The sequence below is a fragment of the Ochotona princeps genome, chromosome 9, assembly GCF_030435755.1.
Source record: "Ochotona princeps isolate mOchPri1 chromosome 9, mOchPri1.hap1, whole genome shotgun sequence".
Classification (NCBI taxonomy): domain Eukaryota; kingdom Metazoa; phylum Chordata; class Mammalia; order Lagomorpha; family Ochotonidae; genus Ochotona; species Ochotona princeps.
This window is the reverse complement of record NC_080840.1, coordinates 1,231,015-1,245,788: the sequence shown is the minus strand read 5'-3', so window position 1 is coordinate 1,245,788 and position 14,774 is coordinate 1,231,015. Positions and strand designations below refer to the sequence as shown.

At 45.9% G+C, this 14,774-nt stretch overlaps 1 protein-coding gene across 15 annotated transcripts in view; it reads right to left on the bottom strand.

Moving 5' to 3' along the window:
• The window catches only part of PTK2 (protein tyrosine kinase 2), a 261,868-nt gene that overhangs the window by 48,643 nt on the left and 198,451 nt on the right, over window positions 1-14,774 (bottom strand). For all 15 annotated transcript variants that reach the window (XM_058668437.1, XM_058668443.1, XM_058668442.1 and 12 more), the window contains one exon: window positions 13,873-14,077. In XM_058668437.1, the coding sequence (XP_058524420.1) occupies window positions 13,873-14,077 (205 nt within the window). The remainder of the gene's footprint in view (window positions 1-13,872; window positions 14,078-14,774) is intronic.

Below are 14,774 nucleotides of genomic sequence, written 5' to 3'. Positions count from 1 at the left end.
CCCAACCACTTTTGGTGTGGAAATGAGGACCTTACATTTCAGTTTTCCTTATGCGCTGAAATTCCTGACTCCATGTTGTTGCCAGACAACTCCAGGCCTCACTCACAGAGTCAGTTACCTACCTGACCACCTTTCTTAATTTGTTGTCAAAGAGTAGAATGAAAAGTGAACACACTATATCAATAATAAGGACACCCAAAAGCTTTTTAAAACAAAGATTATTACAAATTTCCCATCAAATAATATCCTCTATAGTAACTACCACTTGCAAGAGGGGCTGCAAATATTTTAAATCATCTAAACTACCATTTGAGCCTGAGGTGTAACACAGAGAGCTGCCTAGTTGGAAGTCTTCAACTAGGTGCCCACCACTTACCAGAGGAAAGTTGGGAAGGTACAATTCACTCCCAGGTTATAGAATAACAAATAAACCTGTGCCTAGAAAGGCTACTGAAGGATTTAAAAAAAACCTACATGCTTGCTTCAACTCATGCATTTGCACACACATAAACCGTCATTGTTGATTAGTTTGCTTTTCAAGATTTAGTTTATTTGAGAGGCAGATTTACAGAGGAGAGGAGAGAGAGACGACAGCCTGCAATAATTTTCATCTGTGGCTCCCACCCCAGATGGTCACAATAGCCAGAGCCGCGCAGATCTGAAGGGAGAGTCTGGAGCTTCCTCCGGTCTCCCACACGGCTGCAGAGAACCAAGGACATCAGCCATCCACTGCTGCTTGCCTAGGCACATTAGCAGGGAGCTGAGTCAAAGTGGAACAGCCAGGACTCAAATCTGTGCCCACATGTAATACTGGCACCTCAGGTGGAGGCTTAACCTATTATGCCATGGCATGGGCCTGTTAATTTTATTTGGAAGGTAGAGAGGGACAAGCTCCAGCCACTGGCTTACTCCCCCCATACCTGCAATGTCTGAGTCAGGGCCAGGCCAAGGCCAGGGGCCTGAATTCTGCAATCTCTTCCATGGAGGGCAGAGACCCAAGCCCTGAGCAGCCAGCTGCTGTCTCCCAGGGTGAATCCACAGGAAGCTGCACTGCAAGAGGAACAGCCAGGGCTCTAATCAGAACTGCTTTGACGCTGAGACGGAACTGCTGGGAGCCACCGCTGCCCAGTTTTCGTGTCACTGGGGCACACAAAGGTGGGAAGAGAACAAGCAAACGGCTCGCCAGCTGTACGGCAAGGTGTGGTAAATGTCCCTCCAGCTACTTCAATGCAGTTTCACACTCAACTATCCCCGAGATGTGCTGATGCACTGTTTGCCCTTGTCAGGTGGTCTCTAAGCGATGTGAGTTCAGGTAACAATGTATCTGTTTCGGCCCTCCGCTCCCATGACCCTTTGGCGAGAGGAGCTCAAAGATGTTTGTACTAACACTGTAAAACATGCTTTCAAACTAATTAAGGGTTGTTAAGCTTGTGGTTGTAGTGGAAATTTGCATTTAAAGTTTTTGTTTCTGATCTTTGTTTTTCCCTCTGTGATATATATTCTCTTTTAACTGACAACATAAGCCGTAGGATGAGGAATGTGGTAGCAGCGTGTTAATGATTGATATGTGCTGCCCGTGGAAGAGTTCCTGCCTGCAGGGTCAGAATGGATAATGCCCTGCTTTAAGGTGAAACAATTGGCAGAATTATCTTTGGAAACACTTGATCATGACATAAAAAGTCTGTGAAAAGCTTGTGACTTCTGTATAAATAAAGGGGACAGCTTTCTTGCATTGCCCATTACAATCATGAAATTATAGTGGTCCATCTTTTTTATGTTTTTTAAAATGCCGACTCCACATGTTCTTGTGAGCTCTGACCTCAGCTGGAGTTGGTCTCCAGCGCTCAACAACCCTCTTTTCCCCACCTCCACACACATCTTCACCGCTTTGCCAAGACACAACCCTTAGCTCTGCTTTACAAAATGAGTGACTCATGTTTTATTTCTTGCGTCCTTGTCTGTTATCTTCTTCCTGCGTGTGCAGGGAAGGCCTCTGTGTGTGATGTCCACTGGCCCCCGCAATGGCTCTCCTAACCTGGAGAATATTTATCTGGGCAACACCTACTGTGTTCCAAGTGTCAAGTTTCTCTGCAGTCCTCCCTGACAATCCCAACCCAACGAAGGCTGAGTTAACTTGCTTCCTTAAATATTCCCCAAACTGACTCCTGCTAACTTGATTTTAACATCTGTAAGATATACAGAGAATGTGTTCTGCCTTTGCTTCCCTCTGGGCTTGCAGCTGTTTCCTGATGGTCTATTTTACCAGCTCATGTGCAATACATGGACTCTGGCTTGTCAAGTGCTTTGATAACTGACCAGTGGGGGAGTGAGCGAAGCCACATCACTGAGGTTCACTGACAAGGGCAGAGCACATTATCCACCTTCCTGTTCTCCCCTGAGGCCCAACAGGAAATGCCTACAGGCTGCTTCTGCTAGATGACCCGAGGTGGGAGGGGAGAGTCCAGTAAGAGGCCTTAGACAGTCGTTCCAGTGCCCTTTTCCCCATCATCTGATTCTTAAACAGTCAATCTGGAGCGTACATTTCCTAACATCTTATGTTTTAAACAACAAAACTTCTTAAAAATTGAGGGAGAAGGGCAGTCAAGAAAAACTTATTCTTTTATTTAAATGAAGAAAATACAGATAAGCCATGAGAAGACTAAGTGGGACATATTTGAGGCAATGGAAACGGAATTAAACAGGTCCCATTAGGCAATTTTATGGTCACCACAATTTTTCTTTACAGATTTATTTATTTGGGGCTGGCATGTTGGTGTATCAGGCTAATCCTCCACCCGTGGTGCCTCCTCCACTTCCCACCCAGCTCGCTGCTTGTGGCCTGGGAAGGCAGCAGAGGATGGCCCAGGTCCTTGGGCTCTGCACTTGGCACAGGAGTCCTAGAAGCAGCTCCTGTCTCTCATCTTAAGACAAGCCCAGCTCGGTTATTGTGGCCACTTAAGCAATAAGTCAGCAGGTACAAGATTTTTCTTTCCATCCCTCCCTTTTTTCTTCTCTCTCTCTTTTTTAAAAAACTCTGACCACTGGGTAAAATAAAGAAATCGTTAAAAAAGTATTTACTTGAAAGGCAGAGTGAATTTTTGTCTGTGAGAGAAAAGGTGAGTGAGCTTTGCCTACTGGTTCACTTCTCAAACGCCTGCCACATTGGGGCCGGAGCTAGACTGATGTCAGGAAGCCCACGAGTGGCAGAGGTCCAGGCACGTGGGCAAACTTAGGATGACGTCCTTCAGCATAAGCAGAGCTGCACTGGAAACAGAGCAACTGGAACCACCCTGCCCGTCAGCACCCTGCTCCCCAAGCCACGTTCCCAGCAGGCCTGGTGCAGTGCTGGGTGGGAGGCGCTCACTGCTACACCCAGTCACTTGTTTCTGACCTGCTGAATGTACTGACTGGACCTTCCCGGCTGGCCATCACCTCACCTTGACCTGCTCAGACACAGGAGGGATGCTGAGTGGGTCCCCTCAGACAACACAAGAACTGAGACAGCCAGTTCCCGCGGCCTCAGTATTTCATTCTCATACCAAAAATAGCATGTCAAAATGCCGCTGAGAAACCCCAAGTAGCCAAGACCAGAAATAACTTATCAAGTCTGTGTTCACAGTGGGGAGGTTAGTCCAGAGCTGGGGGAGAGGGCGAGGGCTGACGGAGTGAGCTCAGCTCCCCCAGCTGCTCCCGAGGCCAGAGCAGCCACAGCGATGTACACAGGCCAAGGAGGTCAGACTGAAGCATAGTTTCCCAAAAGGCAATTATTTTTAGCAGCAACACATTTGCTAAAAATGAAATGAAATAAAATAAATGAAAAATGAAGTAACTTTGAGCTAAAAGCAAAAGCTCTTAGCTCCCTAGCTTGGACTGGCAAGAAGCTCTCACGGTTTTGCCTAGAATGGGTTTACAAGTCTCCTGCTTGCAAATAGTTGAATAAAAGTGAGCTGTGCCACTCCATAAACACCAACACATTTTAATAATTATGCCTTTGCTTATGCTTAGTCTAAGAATGACTAAGAGGGAATATTCAAGAGCAGAAAAGATTATGCATTTTAATTTTATTTATACTTCTGCTACTAAACAAAGTCATCCAAACGAGGAATTCATAGTAAAGGGAAGTGGCTCACGGCAAGTGCTGCGCGGCCTGGTCCTCACTTGTCCTGAGCTGCACCCGACAGTTGCATTTAGTCTCCCTGCTGGAGCAACAAGATGTGACTTCACATATAAGGCATTTGACGGCAAGCAAAAAAGTGGTCTATGAGAGCCCTTGTTCTCCGTGCGGAGCCAAGACAAAAACAAGTCTGCAACAAAGCCAAGCTCCCGGGCTGAGGAGCCGGAGCAGGCAGGCACGCTCGCTGCCCTCGCCCCAGCTGGCCCAGGACGGAGACGGAAGGCACGTCTCGGCTGAGCTGTGCGCTCCTGAGAGCCTGCTCATGTCCGTGTGTTCTCCATTCATAGAGAAGTGAGTCTGCTGTCCACTCCACTCCTGCAGGGACTCTACAAAGGAGTCTTTCCTTTGAAATACACATTTTTTCTTTCAAATATAATTTTCTCTAATCTGAAAAAACGTTCTTTATAAAAGCAATTGGACTTTAATTATCTAAACAAACAGATAACATAAAAGTTGGGCACAAAATCAGTGAGGGTTTTAGTTACTTAGGCTGGTACAGAAAATGTCCAGGGGGGAGGGGAGGGACGAAAAAAGTTAAGAGGGAAGTGCTTGTTTTTGCAAGTTCATGGGAATACCAGTTTTGAAACACGACCTCTTATAATTACCAACATTGCTTCACTACAAAGGAATGAAACTGACCTTTTAACAAAAACCCCGGTGTCTGTGCAGAAAACAAGCCTGGAGCTTGAGAGGAGGCTGGCATCTGCAGGGCGGGATGGGCTGCAGAGTTACTGTCACCATGACCACAGTCGGGGCACACCCTGCCCGTGGTCTCACACCATGCAGCAGGCTGGGCACACAGAATTCCCGTTTTTTCTGTACTATCATCTCAAATGGCATGGAATAAAGCATTTTTCCTTGCTTGCTGTATTACTCACCTGAAAATTTTTAGAAATGTCAAATTCTTACTTTGAAATGATTTTGTCTCTGGAATATCTGTGCAGCCGAGATGTGACCAAGCCTCTTGCAGAGAAAAGCAGTCAGCTTTGGGTTTAAGACACAGCTAAGAAAAGCCGTCAGACTGCGAGGGTGCACAGAGCATGGCTGTGCCATGGCCGGGGCTTGCTGCGTCACGTGGGAGCCAGAAAGTGGCGCAGACCGGGTGCAGCCAAAGACTTTGAAGACAGTGTGTGGCAACCACAGCTGGATGACCGCGGGGTGACTGTAACCCAGGAAGGGACACTTGGGAGGGAATGCCTCACAGTAAAGCCAGGAGCAGGCATGTGGTACAGCAGCTGAAGCGCCACATGCTATCCCGGGATCCGGTAGGCTCAAACACTCGGATAGCTGTCACTCATACAGAGACCAGAATGAAATTCTAGAGTCCTGGGTAAATAAGGCCTGACTCAACTCGGGCTGTTGCGGGCATTTAGCAGACAAATCTGTGAACAGAATCTCTTCCAAATTAAAGGAAAAAAAAAAAAAAAAAAAAAAAAAAGATTTGAACCTCGGTTTTGCTGAATCATGCATATCCAGGGCAGACCCAGGGCCAAAGGAGCTGCTGCCCAGAGCAGGGACAAGGTGCAATCTGAAACCAGGCAGCTAAAACCACACTCCACAGAGAAATGTAACTAAACCTAGAGTTTCCACAACTTACCTTACACTGTTCAGGAAATTAAACAGATATGAAAGGAAACAAAATTTAAAACAGAATGACTATAAAGAAAACTTAGATCACAGGAATTAACATGCAGGCATTTTAAATAAGTTGTCAGAATCGAGGGCAACATCCAAAGAGGAGTGGATAGAGAAACTGTAGCACATCTACTCAATGGAATACTACTCAGCCATTAAAAACAATGAAATCCTACCATCTGCAACCAAATGCTCCCAGCTTGAGACCATTATGCTCAGTGAAGTAAGTCAATCCCAAAGGGACAAATATCATATGTTCTCGGATACAAGGCAACCTTTATGCAAAATATAGGATCAATAGCCCTTTTAATAATGCTTTTGCTTTATCTCGGGGGAGTGACGTTTTAAAAAAATTTTTATTAATTTCCTCACTGATACATAGGTCACACAGTAGCATTGTTTGTTCCAGGAAGGTTTTTGATTTTTTTTTTTTCATTTCGTTAGTGACACATTGGTCATTCAGTAGCATATTTAACTTTATGGTGCTTTTAATTTCTCTTTTCCTTCCTGCTATTGATTTTGTAATGTGGCTTTTCATTAAAGGGGATGTACAGTAACTGTGTAATGGAGACTATCATATCCAGATGTGAGGATACAATGCAGTATGCATCTCTACTTCCAAACCACAGGTGGACTCCCGATGAAACATCTTGACAATAGGATGCCAGACTTTTTCTGTCATTGTCCATACCGACAATATCAGGATACACTTAAATAGCAGAATGATGGGCTTATGACTGATTATGAAAGATTATACTATTGTAATAATATAGGGGAAATCAGTGGAGTGGGAGGACTGGAGAGGAGGGGAAGGGAAATCCCAGAGCCTATGGAATTGTAACATAAAATAATAATAATAAAAAAGGGCAGGCAGGAACTGTCAACAGAGAGAACACAAAAAGACCAGATAAAAATTTTTTGTTGCAGTTTTTACTGTTTTTTCTGATTTTCAAAAATTTTTATCGTTTTATGATACAGCTCAGTAGGCCCTGGGATTTCCCTTACCCCCGCTGCAAGTTCCCGTCCTCCCCACGTTCAGTGCCCTACATCATTACTGTACTACAGTTCCTCATGCAGTCACATGTCCACTGCACACATGGACAGTGGCAGAGAGGCAGCCTACTGTCAACACATAATTAACATTTTCACTGGGAGTCCATCTGTGGTTTGGAAGTAGAGACGCATCCTGCATTGTATCCTCACATCTGGATATGACAGTCTCCACTACACAGTTACTGTACATCCTCTTCAATGAAAAGCCACAAAACAAAATCAACAACAGGAAGGAAAACAAATTAAAAACGCCATGAAATAACAAGCTACTGAATGACTAATGTGTCGCTGAAGAAATGAAAATCAAGAACCTTCTTGAAGAAAATGATGCTACTGTATGATCTATGAGTCAGTGAAGAATTTAATAAGTGTTTTGAAGAGATGAAACTAACAAAGAAAAAATCAAAATCCCTGAGATACAGTTTCTGCTGATCTTTGTTGGTGAGATGTGTCTCCTGTAGGCAACAAATAGATTCTTTTTTTAAAAGATTTATTTTATTTTATTTTATTTATTTATTTTTTTAAATTTTTAACTGCAAAGTCAGATATACAGAGAGGAGAGACAGAGAGGAAGATCTTTCGTTCACTGATTCACTCCCCAAATGACCACAATGGTCGGAGCTGCGCTGATCCGAAGCCAGGAGCCAGGAGCTCTTCTGGGTCTCCCATGTGGGTGCAGGGTCCCAAGGTCCTAGGCTGTCCTCCACTGCTTTCTCAGGCTACAAGCAGAGAGCTGGATGGGAAGCAGGGCCGCCGGGATAAGAATCGGTGCCTATGGGATCCCAGTGTGTAGAAGGCGAGGGCTTCAGCTGCTATACCACTGCACTGGGCCCAGGTTTTGTTTTTTAATCCAGTCTACTAATCTATGACATTTGATTGATGAGTTTAAGCCATTTACATTCAGGGTTAATACGTATGGCTGGTAATTTGGTCCTGTCATGTAAGCAATGAGTTGTTCATTGATTTAGTCTTCTGTTATTTTACTGGGATGTTCTCCACATTTGCCTTTGGCTTTGGTGGGCACTATTCCTTTTCTCTGTCAAAAGAATATCTGTAAGTATCATCTGTAGGGAAGGTTTGGAAGAGGCATATTCTTTTAACTTTTCTTTACTGTGGAAGAATTTTCTTTCATTTTCAAAGACAAAGGAAAATTTTGCTGGATGCATTACCCTGGGCTGATAATGTTTTGCTTTTAGAATCTGGAATATGTCACTCAATTCTCTTCTGGCCTGTAGTTTCTTGTGAGAGGTCCTCTGTGAATTTAACTGGCATTCCTTTATATGTCAACTGATTTTTTCACCTGCACATTTAAGGATCTTTTCCTTATGTATGACTGAAGAGAGCTTGATTTGGATGGAAATTCTAAAACTAAAACATAGTATCCTGGGGCCAGTGCAGTGGCACAGCAAGCTAATTCTCCGTCAGCTGTGTTGGCATCCTATATGAATGCTGGCTTCAATCCCAGCTACTCCACTTCTGATTCATCTTCCTGCTTGTGGCTTTGGAAAGCAGTAGAGAATGGCTCAAGTCCTCAGGCCCCTGAACCCATGTGGGAGACCAAGAAGAAGCTCCTAGCTCCTGGCTTCAGGTCACCTCAACAATGGGTGCTGTGTCCATTTGGGGAGTAATACAGTGTAATGATGTACAAGTTAAAGAAATAAATCCAGAAAACACACATACATACGGTATCCGAGATACAATTCCCATAGAATGGAAATGACCAATAGAATGAAGATTTTGTAAGAGCGAACATAAGGATAAATAGACAAACATTACCCAGAAATGGGTGTTCATCCCAATTGTTACGATATTTGACTCTCACACTGGAATCAACGGACTCCATGTTAGCTTCAGCTCCTAAGCTGAGACCAACAGGGTGGGAGATGCGAGAATGAGAGCAACACCTTTCATCTGCTGGCTCCTTAGCGAGGTCTCTGTGCAGGCTTCCCGTGTGGAGGGCAGAGGCCCTGGTACGTGGGCAGCTCCCACAGCCTTGGGCAGAAGCATTCGCAGAGAGCTGGATGGAAAGTGCAATAATGAAGACTTCTACCAGGACGAAGCGTAACCTGCAAGCCACAACTCCAGCCACTAGCAATGTTTAATAGGCAGGTAACTGTAATCTCAGGAGGGGACTGCAAATGACCAGGGAAATATCCATAAACTCACTTTGATAAAAGAATGTTTATAGATTCAATTAAAAAAAAATCAAAGGATGATTAGTATAAAGAAAAATCACATCTAAGCATGTCCTACTTAAGATAGAAAATAACAAAGCTGCTAGAGGGAAATGACATATATACAAGAGCAGCGGTGCGAACGCTGGTCATCTCTGATTAGAAATCACAGCACAGAAGAAAACACGGCATCCTGAGTTCTTAGAAACAAGATCCTTTACTGCTGAAATGCAAATGTGGGGGGATGGCACCTTGGCACAGGAGGCTAGGCTGCCACCTGCGGTGCCTGGCAAGCTCTGGCTCATGTCCCAGCTGCTCCATTTCTGATGCAGCATTCTGCTTATGGCCTGGCAAAGCAGAGGAAAGACGGCTCAAGCCCTGGGCCACTGCACCCACGTGGAACACACTATTAGAAACACTGTACGTTGTTACAACTGCTGTGGAGAGCTGGCAGCATCTGATAAAGCTAAAACTGCACACACCCTCCAATTTGTAAAAATTTACTCAACAGAAACAGCTGTCTATGAGGATTACTAAAAATACTCTTATTTTTAAAAGGTAATATTCTTTTTTAAAGATTTCCTTTTTAAATTTGAAATGCCTCTGAAAGAGGCAGGGGAAGAGCCTGTCCACCTGCCAGTTCATTCTTCAAACGGCCGCGATGGCTGGAGGTAGGCCTATCAGAGGAGAGGAGCCTCTCGGCTCTCCCAGGTTATGCGCAGGGGCCCGACACGTGGGCCACCTGCCATTGCTTTCCAGGATGCGTTAGGAGCCAGGACTCAAACAGGAGATGCCAGCGTCAAATGCCAATTCTGAAGGGTGATAGTCCTGATGATGCCAAAGCGGAGAGTTTTAACTCCTACCTACAAAAGGACAGGTGAACTGAACACCTTCACAATTGCTGCACATCACAGCGCTGAGAATGGATTTTGCCTACTCCCCAGACTGCTGGAGGATTACGGTGAACCACACGCACAGGCACAGAATGTCTGAACCCACTAAGGCCGGGACAGCAGTGCCCCCTGGAGGACGAGCAGAGACAGGGTAGCTGCTGGCTTGTGGGTCATTTTCCTTGACTTGGTTACTGGTTAGATGTTACATCTAATCTGTGAAAATTCACTGAATATTTCAATTTAGTGATATATGCCACAAAATAAAAACTGATAATTTTATGTTATTATAATTAATTTAAAAAGATTTAAGAAATTTTACTTAAATGTTTCCCTAAATTGAGATCAAAACTAACATTCTGTGTCACCGTGCGGAAGTAAAGCCACCAGCTGCAGTGCTGGCATTCTGTGTCGTGGCTGGCTTAGGTCCCCGCCACTCCACCTGTGACGCAGCTCCCGCTAACGGTCTGGAAAGAGCAACAGATGTCAGCCCAGGTGTTGGGCCCTTCTGCAGGAGTCTCAGAAGAACTCCAGCTCCTGGCTTCGGCCTGGCCCGGCCCCAGCCACTGCAGCAGTTCAGGGAACGAACCGGCAGGTGGAAAATCAACTGATCTCTCTCCCTAATTTGATCTTTCAAACTCATGTTCCCTTTTATTTTTTACTGTGGCACAAACACTGCAGAGGCAAGGACAACAATGCTGGGAAACACAGTGTTTGGAGGCAAACTCCCAAAGAGCAAAACACTAAAGCTATTCTTTTGACGTAGTACTAACAAAGCACTGGCAAAAGTTAGCCACGGGTTAAATGGCTTTTCATTCAAAAAATACTACTGCATTCTTAACCTGCCAGCACACAAATGCATCTGTATTGTTATTATTAGAACCGCCCACAGCTGATCACTTACACTATTCCTACACAGGAAGATTTTACACTTGGTGCTGAGCCACCCACTAGATGAAGCGCCTCCTACCGTGCCATGAACTCGTGCCATGAACTCGTGCCAACGAACAGGAAGCAGGATGTGAGGAAGACAGGCTCTTTGAGTCATACTGATCAACTCATCGAAGTGTGACCGAAGTAACTTTCCTATGATTTTGCCTTACAAGTTTCATCCTGAAAGTCACTTTCTCACTAATGCAGCAGGAATCCGGAGTCCAGCTGCAGGTGAGTAGGACCCAGGACAACGTTGAGTCCATTTGCAGTGTTTTCTTTTAGGAAAGAAGATGGGATTTGGGAAATGTTTTAAAATACTATGACATGCATATGGGTATACAATTTATTATTTGTTAAGTCCTGAGTATACTATAAATCTTGAAAAGACATCTTAAATTCTGTACAAATTATTATAGTGTTGTTTCATTGGCCTATTTGGTGGTCACCGTATGAAATGTCCCAAATTCAAAGTTGAACTCAGTTCTGACAAAAAACAGAACAAGGTGGAATACCTGTGCTAAACACACAAAGAAGCCACAGTACAACAACACAGGTCCATTTTAAAACCAGTTATCACTAACTGAGGCAACGTGTCTGGGACAGAGAGTGTTTGTAGTGAACTTGCCTGAATGCAATAATCCTGAGATCAATGAGAAAATGAGCTTAGGCGCACCAAGCCACGAGTCCAGAGTCAGGCTGACCCTAGCATGGCCCTGTAGCGCAGAGCGCAGCTCCAGCCCTTTGGAAGCTTCCTTCTAGTAGGGCTGAGACACACTAGGAGCTCCTCAGGGCAAGAAAGGTGGGTCAGGCAGCTCGGCCCATGGACTAACACGGACTTGACGAGTGCAGGCGCTCAACAGGGTTGTCCAGCTGAACTGAAAGGGAGAGCAGCCCAAGGGGGACCAGAAGAATACAGAGCCGGAACGCCTCTGGTGGAGGCAGGGCAGCCATGAAGTCACAGGAAAGCCAGGTGTGAAAGCAGCTGAGAAAGACAGGCGGACTTACACAGAGCAGACGGGCCCTCCAGGCTCAGGGCCCGCAGCACGGCGGGTCAAAGGGCCAGCATGAGGGGAGCAGGTGTAACGGCCACACTGGGAACCCTTACCCAAACATGAAGAGCGACAGAACCAGTCAGAATTGTTCTGAGCAGAGAATTTTCCCACAGTGATGTTCCCAAAAGATGCCTGAGTGAGTTCTGCCAGACAGTTGGGAGAAGGAAAGGCCCCCTCTAACTTGCAGGAGGCGGGGAGCAACAGCTGAGCTTTTCCCATGACGATGATGTTGGGCTGGAAAGCTGGAACACACACAGCTTGGGGCTTGGGACTTGTGAGACAAGGGAAGGACTAAGCTTGAGCGAGACAGTGGAGGCGCACAGCCGGAGGAATGGCTAAGACAGCCCAGCAGGAAGACTAGCAAGAGGAGGTGAGGACAAAGTCTGGCTTAGACTGCGTTACAGTGGAGGAAAATCAAGTCAGTGAGGGGAAGGAGGTCAGAGGGAACAAAGGTCAAGGCCGGACAATTAAAAACCCGTACGAGCAAAACAAGAGAAACTGTTCAAAAAAACTACCTATAATAGTAAGTGGCTACGTCATTAAGCTTTATGAGAATTAGTTAAGTTAGATTCTCAACTTGAAGGAAATAGAAAAGAGGTGGGATGGCTGTCTGGATAGAAATACTTGCACCCCCATTCTGGGAGAAGGCAGACTGGCATTCTGCAGGGTCCTGGGGAGTGAAGCCAGGGGCCCAGAGCTGGCTGGGCACACAGCCTTGCTCTCAGGGCATCCTAGACATCTCAGTCTCCTCCAACAGATTTCACGCTGGGGCAGGGATTAGGCTGATCTGAAGCTTAGCTCAGATCAAAAGTATGTGCAGACTGCAAGATCCTTAGCCTTCTGCCCATCTCACCTCTTCCTTGTAGGCTGATCTGCTGCAAGCTGTGAAGTGTGGTGGCCAGAGCCTAGAGCTCCGGCTGAGAAGGCTGGTCTACACAGGCCTGCGGGATCTTACCAATGCTGAGACTTGCAACAAACCTAGGCAATAACCTAGGCAACAAGCCAAAATCACGAAAAATAAGGGAAGTACCTAAATCTGCAAATACAGGCTGACCCTTAACATTGTTCCTGAAGTTAAGTTCCTCATGCCTGTGTGCCACACTCAACATACTACTCAGAAAAAGATTAGGGCTCAGTGTGGACCTCAATTCAATTCCGCTCAAACGCTAACTGAGCACTCATGGTGCCTGGTCCTACACTGGGCAGCGAGTGTGCAGGGACAGCTGCAGGAGCTCCAGGTCCTACACTGGACAGCGAGTGTGCAGGGACAGCTGCAGGAGCTCCAGGTCCTACACTGGACAGCGAGTGTGCAGGGACAGCTGCAGGAGCCCCAGGTTCAGTCTGGCACCTGGTGCCGACCTCTCGGAGGGACCCAACACTGGGATGCTCCCTGGGTGTTGGCTGCCCCCAGGGAATGGGGAGCTGGTAGAGCTTTGGGGTCTAACAGTGCTGAGCACAAATCCAGCCACAGAATGGCACCTGAACAGAGACCAGATGTCTAAATTGCAGTAATGGAAGTATTCCAACAGTGCTGGAGGTAGGGTTGGTTGGGAAAGTTTCCGGAGAGAGGTAACATCTGAGCTGATTTCCAAAGACTGAACAGGAGCTCATCAGAGGGCAGTTCATGTGAAGGGCAGAGAAGTCAGGCACTGCTGGGGCACAAAGGACCAAGGGCTGCGGCAAGGAGCCCAGAGTGGGTAGCATGGTCTCCACTCTTACGGCCCGAGAAGACATTCTAACCGCAAAGGCAGGGGGAGACATGTGATCAGGACGGGGACTTTATTAAGCAGATTCTCAGACATAATACACGTAAGACCGTGCAACTCTAAAATTGTGTTTCTCTAAGAAATAATAGTTCAGCTGTAGACATTGTGATACAATGGTCTCCAAAGGCTATGCGCTGCCAAGGAGAAGCAGCACAGACTGCCCCCAGCCCAGGCCCTCTCCACCCCCGCTCCTACCTGAGCTGAGCTTTAAGTTCAGTAAACCTGGGCCGCCTGCTGGGGTCATAGGCCCAGCATTTCGTCATAAGGCTGTAGAGGGTGGGAGGACAATTTGGAGGCATTGGTAATCTTTCCCCATTTTCAATTCGACCGATCACATCATTGTTCTTCACTCCTTGAAAAGGCTTCACACCATGCATCAGTATCTCCCACATACATACACCTGTGAAGTGGGAACGAAAACATCACAGTGAGCACAGCAGCCTGAGTGACCTTCCCAGTCTCCGGAATGGCTTCGCAGCTGGAGCGGTGAGCATCACTCACATAACCAAAGCAGTACAGTTAGCTGGACGGTAACACAACTGCAACAAGTGCTTTATCAAGATGTGCTCAAAAAATCTTTATTTCTCTCTAAAAATCATACTTTAGAAGATGGACCACCAGTTAGGCTTAATGAACCAGTTAAAAAATACACTGAATTGGGTTTTAGATTCCCTTGTCCTTTAGTACAGCTTGTTTCAATAGCTGACTTAAGACCAAACTGAAAGGAAAAAAAAAAAAAAACAACAGAAGAAAGAAAAAATTTAAGTCTTAGGCTTTTAGACAACTCAGGATCCCTAACAATGCTGCCTTGCCACAAGCGCATCTAGGTATTGTCAACTGATGACAGTGATCCCATCTATAAACTCCACATGATGACCTCAGGAAGTTCACTTGGACTTTATAGTCGAAAATAACTTTCTCTTGATCTTCTCAATAACCCTATTAAGAATCTACCTTTAAAACAAACTAGGAAGCCTGGTGCAGTAGCCTAGTGGCTAAAAAGTCCTCACTTTGCAAGTGTGGGGATCCCATACGGGTACCAGCAGCCCCACTTCCCATCCTGCTCCCTGCTTGTGGGCTGGGACCCTGCACCCAGG